The sequence below is a fragment of the Bubalus kerabau genome, chromosome 8 (genome assembly GCF_029407905.1).
Source record: "Bubalus kerabau isolate K-KA32 ecotype Philippines breed swamp buffalo chromosome 8, PCC_UOA_SB_1v2, whole genome shotgun sequence".
Taxonomy (NCBI): Eukaryota; Metazoa; Chordata; class Mammalia; order Artiodactyla; family Bovidae; genus Bubalus; species Bubalus kerabau.
In genome coordinates, this window is record NC_073631.1 from 96,271,583 (window position 1) to 96,284,955 (window position 13,373).

The 13,373-nt window shown below is 37.5% G+C and overlaps 1 protein-coding gene across 4 annotated transcripts in view; it reads right to left on the reverse strand.

The window, feature by feature from the left end:
• Window positions 1–13,373, reverse strand: part of TNPO3 (transportin 3) — a 79,129-nt gene that overhangs the window by 38,605 nt on the left and 27,151 nt on the right. For 3 of the 4 annotated variants that reach the window (XM_055590869.1, XM_055590871.1, XM_055590872.1), the window contains exons 3-5: window positions 12,611–12,684; window positions 10,807–10,963; window positions 825–968 (exon numbers count right to left, since the gene is read on the reverse strand). In XM_055590869.1, the coding sequence (XP_055446844.1) occupies window positions 825–968; window positions 10,807–10,963; window positions 12,611–12,684 (375 nt within the window). Of the gene's footprint in view, window positions 1–824; window positions 969–7,223; window positions 7,361–10,806; window positions 10,964–12,610; window positions 12,685–13,373 lie in introns of those variants that run through there. The other variant, XM_055590873.1, reaches the window with a different exon arrangement.

Consider the following 13,373-nt stretch of genomic DNA (forward strand, 5'->3'; position numbering starts at 1 on the left):
ATACACTAAAAACATTATATATAATATCTAAAACGTCTCCTTGAAGAATCCATTTTCCTTTTCTTTCTTAAATCCAGTGATATCAATTAATATCATGCCAGCATCTTCTAAATAGTTTACCAGCATAGACCCAGTATGGAAATACAGAGTTTCCACCCTAATATGTGTTCATGGAAGGAAAACCATCAGGGAGAAAGAGACAAAGTCACACCCACCTCCAAAGACCAATTTAACATTTGTGCTTGAGATACTGCTGCTTCTTGTTCTAAAAACTAGTCTTATTCTAAGCACTCCCATCAACCAAGACAGAGGAATGTACTACTAGCCATTATTACTTTTAAAGTTTAAGAAAGAAATGTACCAGTATATAAAAAGACATGACTTTTAATCTCAAAAACCCAAAATTCATCTTATACATACCTTAATGTTTAACTATCTCAACTACGAATATAATATTCTGATCTGTAATTGTCTCAACCACCCAATGGTCATTATTAGAAACACACAACTTTATACTTTAAAAATAACGAAAAAGATGCCAATGGTACTTTTGTTACTTGAATTTTAATATGTAAATCAATGATTTACATATAAAACTGCTTTTCTCTTAAACCTAACTACATTATATTCTGAGCACTAAAAATAATATCTTAATGTGGTATTTGGCAACAAGGAAGGGACAGTGCTGCTTTCTTACCATACACTTCCTACTCACACTGCAAACATCCGAAAACACTCTTATATCCCATAAGGGCAGTTACTGTTTAAGTGACTATGTGCCAGAAATAAACAAAAGCCATTTCATAAATGAAGCCATTACTTACCAAAACCTCAAAAAGGAGTGCTAGTAACTTATTGTTAGCCATGAAGTTACTGTCCAAAACTCCTAAGTTAAACCAACTTCCCAAACAGCGAAAGACCTTCATAAGCATTTTCTCATCTGTTCCTGCTTTTTCTACACAAGTCATCTGAAAAGAAAAAAATAATTATAAAAATAATACCAATTTTTACATTTAAAACATTGTTAAAAATGAAATATTTTTACAATCACTTTATAGATATGATACTGAGAAGGATAGCAATAACAGTTAAAAGTGCTTTTTACTTGCCAGACACTGTCTTGTTGCTCTTAAATCATTTAACCTCCACTAAAATTGTACAAGTATGTATATACTATTATTATCTTTATTATCTCCACTTTCTAACCTGAGAAGCTGAGCTACACAGAGGTAGAGACTGGTTCAAAGATACATATGTTTCAGAAACAACTATATTTCTTAGATTCCACTTCTGTATTAATATAATCTTATCAAGAGAATTGTCTTTAGCACTCATCATCTCAGCCCCTTCATGTTTCACAGCCTTGTCATGGCAAAGGGGTTTGCGTAAATCAATGAAACTGTAAGCCATGCCGTACAGCACCACTCAAGATGGACGGACAACTACTAATAGCTCCAGGAAGACTGAATTGGCTGGGCCAAAGCAAACACCCAGTTGTAGATGTGTCTGGTGAGGAAAGTAAAGTTCGATGCTATAAAGAACAATATAGCACAGGAACCTGGAAAGTTAGGTCCATGAATCAAGGTAAACTGGACACTGACAAGCAGCAGATGGCAAGATTGAACATCGACATCTTAGAAATCAGTGAACTAAAAGGGACTCAAATGAGAGAATTTAATTCAGATGACCAGCATATCTATTACTGTGGACAAGAATCTGTTAGAAGAAATAGAGTAACCCTCATAGTCAACAAAGAGTCCAAAATGCAGTACCTGGGTGCAATCTTAAAAACAACAGTCCGATCTCAGTTTGTTTCCAAGGCAAATCATTCAACATCACAGTAATCCAAATCTATGCCCCAACCACTAATGCTGAAGAAGTTAACCAATTCGTTGAACACCTACAACATCTCCTAGCACACAAACACACACACACAAAGATGTCCTTTTCATCACAGGGGATTGCAATGCAAAAGGAAGAAGTCAAGAGATATCCAGAGTAACAGGCAAGTTTCTCCTTGGAGTACAAAATGAAACAGAACAAAGGCTAACAGTTTTATCAAGAGAATATGTTGGTTATAGAACACCCTTTTCCAACAACCCAAGAGATGACTCTACACATGGACATTACCAGATGGTCAATACTGAAATCAGATTGATTATGTTCTTTGCAGTCAAAGATGGAGACATTCTATACAGTCAGTAAAAACAATACCTAAAAAGCTGACTGTGGTTGAGATCATGAGCTCCTTATTGAAAAATTTAGGCTTAAACTGAAGTAAGTAGAGAAAACCACTAGGCCATTCAGGTATGACCTAAATCAAATCCCCTTATATTATACAGTGGAGGTGATGAATAGATTCAAGGGATTAGATTCGGTAGACAGAGTGCTTGAAGAACTATGGATGGAGGCGCATAACATTGTACAGGAGGCAGTGACCAAAACAACCCCAAAGAAAAAGAAATGCAAGAAGGTAAAGCAGTTGTCAGAGGAGGCTCTACAAATAGCTGAGGAAGAAGAGAAGCCAAAGGCAAGGGAGAAAGGGAAAGATATACCCAATTGAATGCAGAGTTCGAGAATAGCAAGGGGAGACAAGAAGGCCTTCTTAAATGAACAATGCAAAGAAATAGAAGAAAACAACAGAATGGGAAAGACTAGAGATTTCTTCAAGAAAATTAGAGATATCAAGGGAACATTTCATGTGTATTCATGGCAAGAATACACAGAAGAACTATACAAAAAAGGACTTAATGACCCAGATAACCATGATAGTGTGGTCACTCACCTAGAGCCAGATATCCTGGAATATAAAGTCATGTGGGCCTTGGGAAGGATTACAACAAACAAACCTAGTGGAGGTGATTGAATTCAAGCTGAGCTATTAAAAATCTTAAAAGATGATCCTGTTAAAAAAGTGTTGTATCAGAATGTCAGCAAATTTGGAAAACTCAGCAGTGGCCACAGAACTAGAGAAAGTCAGGTTTCATCTCAATCCCAAAGAAGGGCAATGCCAAAGAATGTTCAAACTACCGTACAATTGTGCTCATTTCACATGCTAGCAAGGTTATGTCAAAATCTTTCAAGACAGGCTTTGGCAGTACAGGAACCAAGAACTTCCAAATGTACAAGCTGGGTTTAGAAAAGGTAAATCAAACTGCCAACATCCACTGGATCATTGAGAAAGCAAGGGAGTTCCAGAAAAACATCTATTTCTGCTTTACAGACTGTGCTAAAGCCTTTGACTCTATGGATCACAATGAACTGTGGAAAACTGAAAGAGATGGGAGTTCCACTACATTACCTGTCTCCTGAGAAACGCGTATGTGGGTCAAGAAGAAACAGTTAGAACTGGACATTGAACAACTGACTGGTTCAAAATTGGGAAAGGAGTATGACAAGGCTGTATATTGTCACACTGTTTATTTAACTTATATGCAGAGTACATCATTTGAAATGCTGGGCTGGATGAGTCACAAGCTGGAATCAAGATTGCCAGGAGAAATATCAACAACCCCAGATATGCAGATGATACCACTCTAATGGCAGAAAGTGAAGAGGAACTAAATGGCCTCTTAATGAGGATGAAACAGGAGAGTGAAAAAGCTGCCTTGAAATTCAACATTCAAAACACTAAGATCATGGCATCTGGTCCCATCACTTCATGGCAAACCTAAGGGGATAAAGTGGAAGCAGTGACAGATTTTATTTTCTTGGGCTCCAGAATCACTGCAGATGGTGACTACCACCAGGAAATTAAAAGACGCTTGCTCCTTGGAAGGAAAGCTATGACAAACCTAGATAGTGTATTAAAAAAGCAGAGACATCACTTTGCCAACAACGGTGCATGTACAGTCAAAGCTATGGTTCTTCCGGTAGTCATGTACGGATGTGAAAGTTGGATCATAAAGAAGGCTGAGTGTCAAAGAACTGATGCTTTCGAATTGTGCTGGAAAAGACTCTCAAGTGTCCCTTGGACTGCAAGAAGATCAAACCAGTCAATCCTAAAGGAAATTAACCCTGAATATTCACTGGAAGAACTGAAGCTGAAGCTCCAATACTTTGGCCACCTGATGTGAAGAGCTGACTCACTGGAAAAGACCCTGATGCTGGGAAAGGTTGAGGCTAAAAGAGAAAGGGGCAGCAGAGGATGAGATAGGTTAGACAGCATCACTGACTCAATGGACATGAATTTGAGCAAACTCCAGGAAAGAGGGGAGGACAGAGGAGCCTGGTGTGCTCTAGTCCATGGGTTTGCAAAGAGTCAGACAGGATGACTGAATAAGAATAAATAATAACTGATCTTGAATTAACAAAATGGAGAATAAATGAAGGGAGAAAAATATTAGAGTCCAGGCTCAGTTCAAGAGCAAGAAGAATAATATTTTTTTAAATTTAAAGTTGAATACAATATTTAGGAATAAGTCCATTTGAATGGACCACAAAGTGTAATACTGACAAGATAAAAAGATAGAATAAAAACATTAAAGAGAAAATGGGGGAACTAAATGAAAAAAGTTCTAAGAAGTCTTTAGTATCTTCTATCACAGCCAAGTACATATTTTTCTTGGTAATTGTGGACTAATTTAATCCTCTAAGTTCTAAAACAAGACAAAAGACACGAGAGACTTATAGACCTTATTAAGTCCCACAAGGTATATCAATATTTTTCAGATACCATGATGATATCACCTGTCATCAATTATGATGAAGTGCTAAATCAAGTCCAAGTAGCTAAATGCACTTGATCATCATGGCAGTAATAATAACTATAAGGACTATCACGGCTGCTCAATTTTTTTTAGTCATTTGAGTGCTTACAAAATTACAAGCTTGGGTCTGTTAACCCAGCTCAAGTCACAGTCTGAGAACTAGCAACATGACTAGCATTCCAGCTCTAAATAGAAGCTCTTATAATATTGCTCAAACTCATATACAAAATTTAATTGTGTGGCTTGCTGAATTACAAACAACAGTTGAATTTACAGTCCTACCAAGTTTCTCATGTCAAAGTTCTGAAATTGACTGGTAAACAGCAGACTTCTGAAGTTTGGAATGGGGACATCCAGTTGGACCCTAATGAAACTGGTAATCCAAGTCACTCTGAGTCTCCCTTACCAATAGAAGTAGCCTCTGCCTTCCAGTGTCTGACACAAGCCTTCCTCAGCTTCAAAGCCCTGTAATAACCCCATCTGAGACAGAGGCCTTGAAAGAAGATGCCCAATCTCTTCAACACCGTCCACAAACATCCCCAATAATACTCATAAACTAGGGTCAAATCTCAGAATGTTCTAGGGGAATAGGAGGAAACAACTTATACACCAATACAACTGTGAAGCTTCACTTAAATGTGTCTAAAGAAACCTAGGAAACACGCAGAAAGGTGTTAGACTGAGGAAGGCTGGACTACAATACTAGATTGAGCCAAACATTGACACAAGTATACTTCCTTGAGAGTATTCATTTAGTGAGTGTATGGAGTCTCTGGGAAGTACCAATAGGAACATCATAGTGCAAATATCTAGAATTTTGGAACAAATCTATGCACTCTTCTACAGGTAACTATCTGTCTTTTGAAAATCAGCTTCTGGCTTACTATAAGACCTGGGCAGGCCTATCCATAGGACATCAGGTGATTATGTGGCCTGACCTTCCCACCATGAACTAAGTATTGACTGAACTACCTAGCCTTAAGATTGGGCATGCATAACAAGAGACTTGTCATCAGATGAAAATGATATAAAGAGGTTGAGTACAGGAAGATTTGGAAGCTACAAAAATGTTACATGAGTATAGATGGCTCAGATTCTCTGACACCACTTATTCTTACATTGATTCATCCCCTTCAATCCATGCCTGTGGCCTCCTGGGATGTTCCTTACAACTGGATAACTGAAGAAAACATTCAAGCCTGGATTACAGATTGATCTGCATATGCTGGTACCACCTGAAGGCAGACAGCTACAGGATTACAGGCCCACTCCGGGGCCACAGTGAAGGCCAATGCTGAAGGAAAACCCTCCTAGTGGCCATAACTTCAAGCAGTATGTATAGTTGTCCACCATATCTGCAGTGAGATGACCAGAAATTTGGATCGCCACTTATTCATGGACCCTTGTCAATCATTTGGATAGATGATCAGGGATTTGGCAGAAACAAGATTGGAAGATTGGTGACAAGCAAGTCTGAGAAAGAGGTATATGAATGACATATAAATGGGCACAGATTTCTGCCTGATGTGAATACCCACTAGAGCATCACTATAGTGGAATTTCCCAATGATAGATAGACAAAATGACAAACTCTAACAATGTCAGCCTCTTTCCCTAGCCATCCAGTGCTTGCTCAATAGGCTCATAAACAAAGTGGCCAGAGCAGTAGGGATGGAGGCTAAACATATATTAACATGGATTTCCACTTTACCAAGGCTCAACAGGTAAACAATACTGATGAGTGTCTGTCAACAGCAGAGACGAACACTGAGTCCCCAGTGGCACCAATTGCCACAGAGACCAGGTTCACTGATTATATTGGTTTCTATCATGGAGGAAGCAGAGATTTGTTCTCATAGGAATAGGCACAAATTCTGGATATAGAACCGTCTTCCCTGCTTATAATGCTTCTGTCAACATTATCATTCATAGACTCAAAGAATACCACATCTAACCATGATGGTATCATAGCAAATCAAGAAACTCGTATCAGAGTAAAGGAAGTACAGTAATGGGCAACTCTGAGCTCTATTAGTTTGGAGATCTGGGTCCCAAAGAAAGTATGTTTCCAACAGGAAACTCAAAAATAATTCCAGTGAATTGGAACATAAGAATACCACCTGGACAATGGGAGCTTCTTATGCCACTGAACCAACAGGAAAAGGAGTTACTTTACAGACTAGAGTGACGAATCACAATTACCAGTGAAACACTGTATTGCTTCTATATAATCAAAGCAAGGAGTTCTAGGTCTGGAACCCAGAGGATTTTCTAGGGAGTCTCTTTGTTACTTCCAAGCCCAAAAGGTTAATGGAAAACTATAGAAACAACAATCCACAAGGCAGGATGATTGAGGGCTCAGACTTTTTGGGAATGAAGTCTTGGGTAAATTCACAGAGTAAAGAATCCCAAGCAGCTAAGTTTCTGGTCAGGGCAGGTGTCTTAGTCCATTCAGGCTGCTATTCACAGAATAATACAGAACAGGTGGCTTATAAACAATAGAAACTTTCTTACAGTTCTGGAGACTGGAAGTCCAAGATCAAGGTACCAGTCTCTGCTGAGGACCTGCTCCTTGTTTCATACACAATTGTCTTTTTACTGTGTCTTCACATGGCATAAACGGGAAGGGAGCTGTCTGGGGTCTCTTTTATATGGGCACTAATCCCATTCATGAGGGCTCCACTGTCATGACCTAATCACCTCCGAAAGGCCACATCTCCAATACCATCACCTTGGAGATTCGTTTTCAACATATGAATTTCGAGGCAGGGGCACACACAAATATTCAACCTATAGCAGCAGAGAAAACATGAAATGAGTTGTGGAAGAAAAAAGCCATATATACCAATTACAGCCTTGCAATCAATGTAAGTGAGGACTGTAGCAGTTCCATATTTTCTATCTGCTTGTTACACCACTGCGCTGGTGTTTAAATATGTATAAAAGAGCACCTATGGGAGCTAAGTTAAAAGGCAAGACTGTGGCCAGCTGCAGAACTATTGCCTCTCAGCTCCAAATTCACCCTTTTAGAACTACTCTGTGAAAATGGATCTGGGCCCTTTAAATATTTTTGTCCTGTGCCAGCTGGTACTAACTTTTTGTCAGAAGGTCACTAGAGAGAAAGTGCAGAAGGAAAAGGGTTTTGCTTCCTGATTCTAGTGTGCTCACTAAGCAGCCTTCTAAAGAACATGCAGCTTCTTCAGCCCCAGACTCATAGTTTCTCTGGTGTCCAGCTCTTGCAGTATATTGGCCAGCACTTTCTCCAGCACCAACTCTCATCCTTACCAACAGTTTTTCAGCAAACTGCTCCTGGCCCCTAAGGAATGTACATTCTTCTTTAGCAACAGATTGAGTGCACTTAGCTTCTCCAGTGCCTACAGTACACAGTGGCCAGTAGCCTCCTCTGGCATTCCCACACCCAGCTGATTCTGTTGCAGAGTGCCTCTGGTGAGATACCTTCCCTAACAACGTTCTTGGCCTTCCTAGAGAGCAGATTTTTAGCAAGTTTGAGAGGAGAGATTTTCAGTGGCATGCAGCACCACGGTGACTTCTTTACCATGACCAAACCATCACCAACAGGGTTTGAATCTCAGTCCTGGGAGAGGGGTGAACTCTTCCTTCCTTAGAAACTCTATCTTAGCCTTGACCTTAATGACTGCTCCTTGTATCTGTTTTATTTCTATACTCTTTAGAGCTCTCTTTACCTTTTATTAGACAATCCCTTGTTACTACAGATACCTATTATAGTTAAACATTCTTTATATTGAATAGTCCCAATAAATTAATAGGTGGTTTCTCTCTCCTGACTGGACCCAAACTGATACTAAAAGGAACCAAGGGTTCTAGATCTGGGGCAAAGCAGTAACTAGATGATTACTAGTTACCTTTTTCTGTGAGGAAATAAAGATGTGCTCCAGTGGCCAAAGTTGTAACATTTAAAGTATCAAAAGGATAACTTAAGCAAAGACCCTGAATCAATGAAACTCATGGGCCCATAATACACCATAAAGAGAAAGTCAAGGGGAAAAAGTAACATTTAAGTAATCTTAAAAACAAAATCCTTATACAGAAAACAGAATAATTAAAAATTAAAGATTCATCCTGCCTTTCTAGTGGGAACTTAGAAGAATGTTAATATACACGTAGAAAGAAAGAATTAGCAAAACTTTATTTTGCAAACCACGATGAAATTATTAAGGCAAGGATTATAAACTTAGAATTTAACATTCATACAAACTGCATTATATTGTAAGGGGAGAAACAAACTTAATAAATGGAAGAATCAAACTGTCATCATTCTAATCTAGTCAATCCTAGCACAGCATCACTAACCAAAGTGATGCTTTTAGAAGGTCAACCAAAACGTATATCTTCTGATAAATTGCAGCACGAAATATCTAAGTTGTTTTCTAGCTAAAAATATTTAACCTTTTAAAACTAACCTATCAAAGTCTTTCAGTCTTTCTTACCAGGTTCCTGGGAAAGAATTAAGTCCTGCAGAAAATGATTTGAGTGTCTATTTTCTCAATCATCCTGTGAATGGTATATAGGAGAAACTGTAGATACCTTAGGGCATTTAAGGCTTAATTCTCTTGAGGAATTCCTACTGAGTAGAGCTGCTTTAGATGTAACTTCCAATTAGAGGAATTATAGAGAACAGAAAAACAAACTAAATGACACAAAGACAATCCAGGAAGTAAGAAGATGCTTTATAAAACAACTAGTCCAGTCTCAACAAATCAGTGTCATTTTGAAAAAAGGAAGAAGAGGGACTGTGATCATAACAACTTGATACAAGGCATGGTTCTAGACTAGTTACTGATATGAAAAAATGCTACAAATAATATGTTAGGACCAACTCAGGAAATGTGAATATGGTCTAGGTATTTATTAGATGATACAAAAATTTACTGAAATGGAAAGATGAAGCTGGAGGACTGGAAAAGCAGGCTCCAGAAGGGTGGGTGAAGCATATTCTCATTTGGATTTTCAAAATCTGTATACATGTTCACAGAGGATACATACTAAAGGATTAACAGCGTGATAGATGGTTTGAATGTAACTTGATTATCTATATTTTCTAACTTTCTATTACACGATTTCTTTAAAATAAATGGTTAATTGAAAACACATTTAACTTAAAAAAGTAATTTTCCAATGAACTTCTAATGAACACAATTTTAAACAAAACTTTGTTTTTCAAATGAAAAGTTCTATGATGCTGAAGTACTGAAATACATTCCTGAAAAATAATCTACTATAACCACACTGTCGAGAAATTGACCTGGACACAAAACCTAAAAATGGTATATGGGCTAAATAATCAATTTAATACCATTTATTAGTTCAGGAATCAGCAAAATTTTTCCACAGAAGGGCCAGATAGTAAATATTTTAGGCTTTGCAGACTATATGGTCTGTGTGAAAACTACTCAATTCTGCTGTGTTAGCCCAAAATTATGGCCACAGACAACATGTAACTGAACGGGCATGACTGTGTCCCAGTAAAACTTCATCTACAAACAGCCCATGGACCGTAACTTTACCTACCCTGGTTGAGGACATTAAAATTTCTACCTAATCAAAAAGGATGCAAGCACATTTAACTATTTTTTATTAAAGAACAGTATATTCTATAATTATGACATTATTCAAAGGTCAAATAAAGTCCTGTACCACCACCCTATCAAAAACTCTCAATTTATCCCTTAGAGAGGATCCTTTCCTTAAGTAAATTTATATGCAGTTCCTGGAGCACAGTCCTTACTCAAGAGCCTACAGATGGTAGCAGGAAGGAGGAGAACAAGGGATATGTAATCAGAAGACCTGAGTTCAAATTCTGAATTAGCAGTTGTGTAATTCTAAAACCTGTTTCTCATTCATAAAATGGAGACAATACCACCCTGACAGCATTACTTAGAAGCTCAAAAAGTATAGTTTCTGAAGTACTTCTTAACTGTAAAGTGTTATATAAAAGCCATAGTATTATCATTGCCAAATTTTGCTAAGAAAGCTATTTTACAATAGTGCTACTGAATTACAAAATAACCACCAAAGCTTTTTGCACATAGGCAGCAACTCAGTATTTCAAACATACCAATAGAGATACTACTGTACTAGAATAGAAGGCCAAATCTTCTATAATTTCTGTACGCCGATTAGCTCCAATTCGTAAGGAACGACTATGTACTTCTTCAGGTAACACTGTAAGGATCTCCAGCAGAAAAGGCAGAGAAGTTACATCATTGCTATATCTAGGTAAGAAAAGAGGAGAGCTATAAGTTATTTAGAGCCCAAAAATACACAATCACATAAGATTAAAAACAGCCATCAGAATAACCCATGACAACAAAGTAGAATTCTCACTATAGTTAAAGGGGAGAAAACCCGACACACTCTTTTGGAAGGACATCTAGAAATCAAACTTTCAACTTGCAAAATAATTTATGACCCAGCAATTCCACTTTCAGAAATTTATCTTTCAGAAAAATCTCACACACACATGGAGATGTATATGCACAAGTATTTTTTTTTAATAATAGCAAAAATGCTGGGAAAATGTAAAGGTCCCTCATATTAGGATAAAAAAGGTTACAGATATCATACAATGGAGAATATATAGACATTATAATGAGTATCTATGTCATAACATAAGATGTCCACAATTAAGTGAAAAAAGTATATGAAACATATTAATACATATAACTGAAGAAAATACATGTTTATGCATATTAATACACATATACATCTCTTTATTTTAAAATGCTTAAAGGGAAGTCTAGAGGGCTGTACAGTCAGTCACTAATAGTGGTTACTTATAAAATATATGAATAGGAAGAGACAAAAATATTTGCTTTTTACTTTGAAAGCTTCCATACTGCTAGAATTTTTTCAAGGAGCATGCATAATATTATCAATAAAAAGTTTCTTAAAACAAAAAATAAACTATCTACATAAAGGTTTTAATGACACACTATACTGCTGCTGCTGCTGCTAAGTCATTTCAGTCACGTCCGACTCTGTGCGACTCCATAGACAGCAGCCCGCTAGGCTCCTTCGTCCCTGGGGTTCTCCAGGCAAGAACACTGGAGTGGGTTGCCATTTCCTTCTCCATTGCATGAAAGTGAAAAGTGAAAGTGAAGTCGTTCAGTCGTGTCCGACTCTTAGCAACCCCATGGACTGCATGGGATTTTCCAGGCAAGAGTACTGGAGTGGGGTGCCATTGCCTTCTACAAACGACACACTATAGTTGGTAGTAAAAAGGACATCCACTTTGTTTAAAAATAATTTTCTAACCAAATGCCAAAATGCAAACAAATATCAAGATTATCTTGCCAAGATCATGAGGAAATGCTTTATTCAAAGCAGCAAGCTCCATATATCTAAAAATAATACTGTCCTTTTTATAGACATGAAATGAATCCCAATTAGTAAGAATAAACATTCTGACTATATCTTTATAAAGACCATTGATATGACAGTTAGTGGGAGTGATCCACAAGACAACAAAGGTTTTTTGTTGTAGTTAATTCAAGAAGAGTGTGGGTGGGTGTGGCGGGGGGGTGTGTGTGTGTGTGTAAACTATATGAGTCTTTAACGTTCCACATGACATACTTCTGGAGTATTTAAATTTTAAATCATTTTCTTAAACTGTAACAAAGGTTAATAATAAATAATTCTATGCCAAAAGTTTGGGCATGCTCAGTCCCTTCAGTCATGTCTGACTTTTTGCAACCCCATGGACTATAGCCCACCAGTTCCTTTGTCCAGGGGATTATCCTGGCAAGAATACTGGAAAGTTGGGGGAAATAATCCAAATGTCCAGCTTTTGCTAACAAATTTCTCTATATAGGTTAATGGTAATTCCAAATGCCAGCATATAGTCAAAACAAGCTACTTACTTTTCCACCAATGTCTGTACACATCCCTTCCAGGAAGGCATCTGTAGGGCAAGGTCTGCTATTGCTAAGGCCAGCTGAGTAAAAAGAGAGATTAAATAAATGAATAGACAGGTGAACAGAAATAGAGTAACCAACAATATTAACTGGAAAGCAAAGAAACTAAATTTCTTCCAAACAATATGACAACTTAGACTGTGATACCACTCTTCTTCTCACACAGCTATGTATCATGTAAATTCTTCTGGGCTAACTACAAATTGCTGGGATTTAAAATTTAGCCTTTAAAAATGAAAAACCAAATTAAAACATAACAAAAAGAAGTCAGAAAGAACAGACTGTAGATTTTCCTCAGACTATATCAATACTTACTTTTATTTAGCAATACCACAGAACTTCATGGACTTATAAAATATACTTTGTCAAAAACCCAAAGCTACTGACAGTTAGCCCTTTGACTCACTCAGTAATAGAGTGCCATATCCCTTCTCCTTTCATTTCTTATCTTGAAGTCTTATGCAAAAGCCTCCTTTCTCTTCAAGAGCATTTCTATGCCAGGCAGAGAACACATGTGAGTATGTATTCACTGAAGTGTCATCCACTTTTCCTTTGTAATGTATTTCCCTATCTAAGGTGGAAAGGCCAGATGCTCTAGTTTACCATTTCATTCATGAGACTTTTTAATAGCTAATCAGTCCAGAAAGGATTTTTTAAAAAGGCAACTATGTAGACCTCTGACCCAGGACAGTACTTTATTATCTACAAA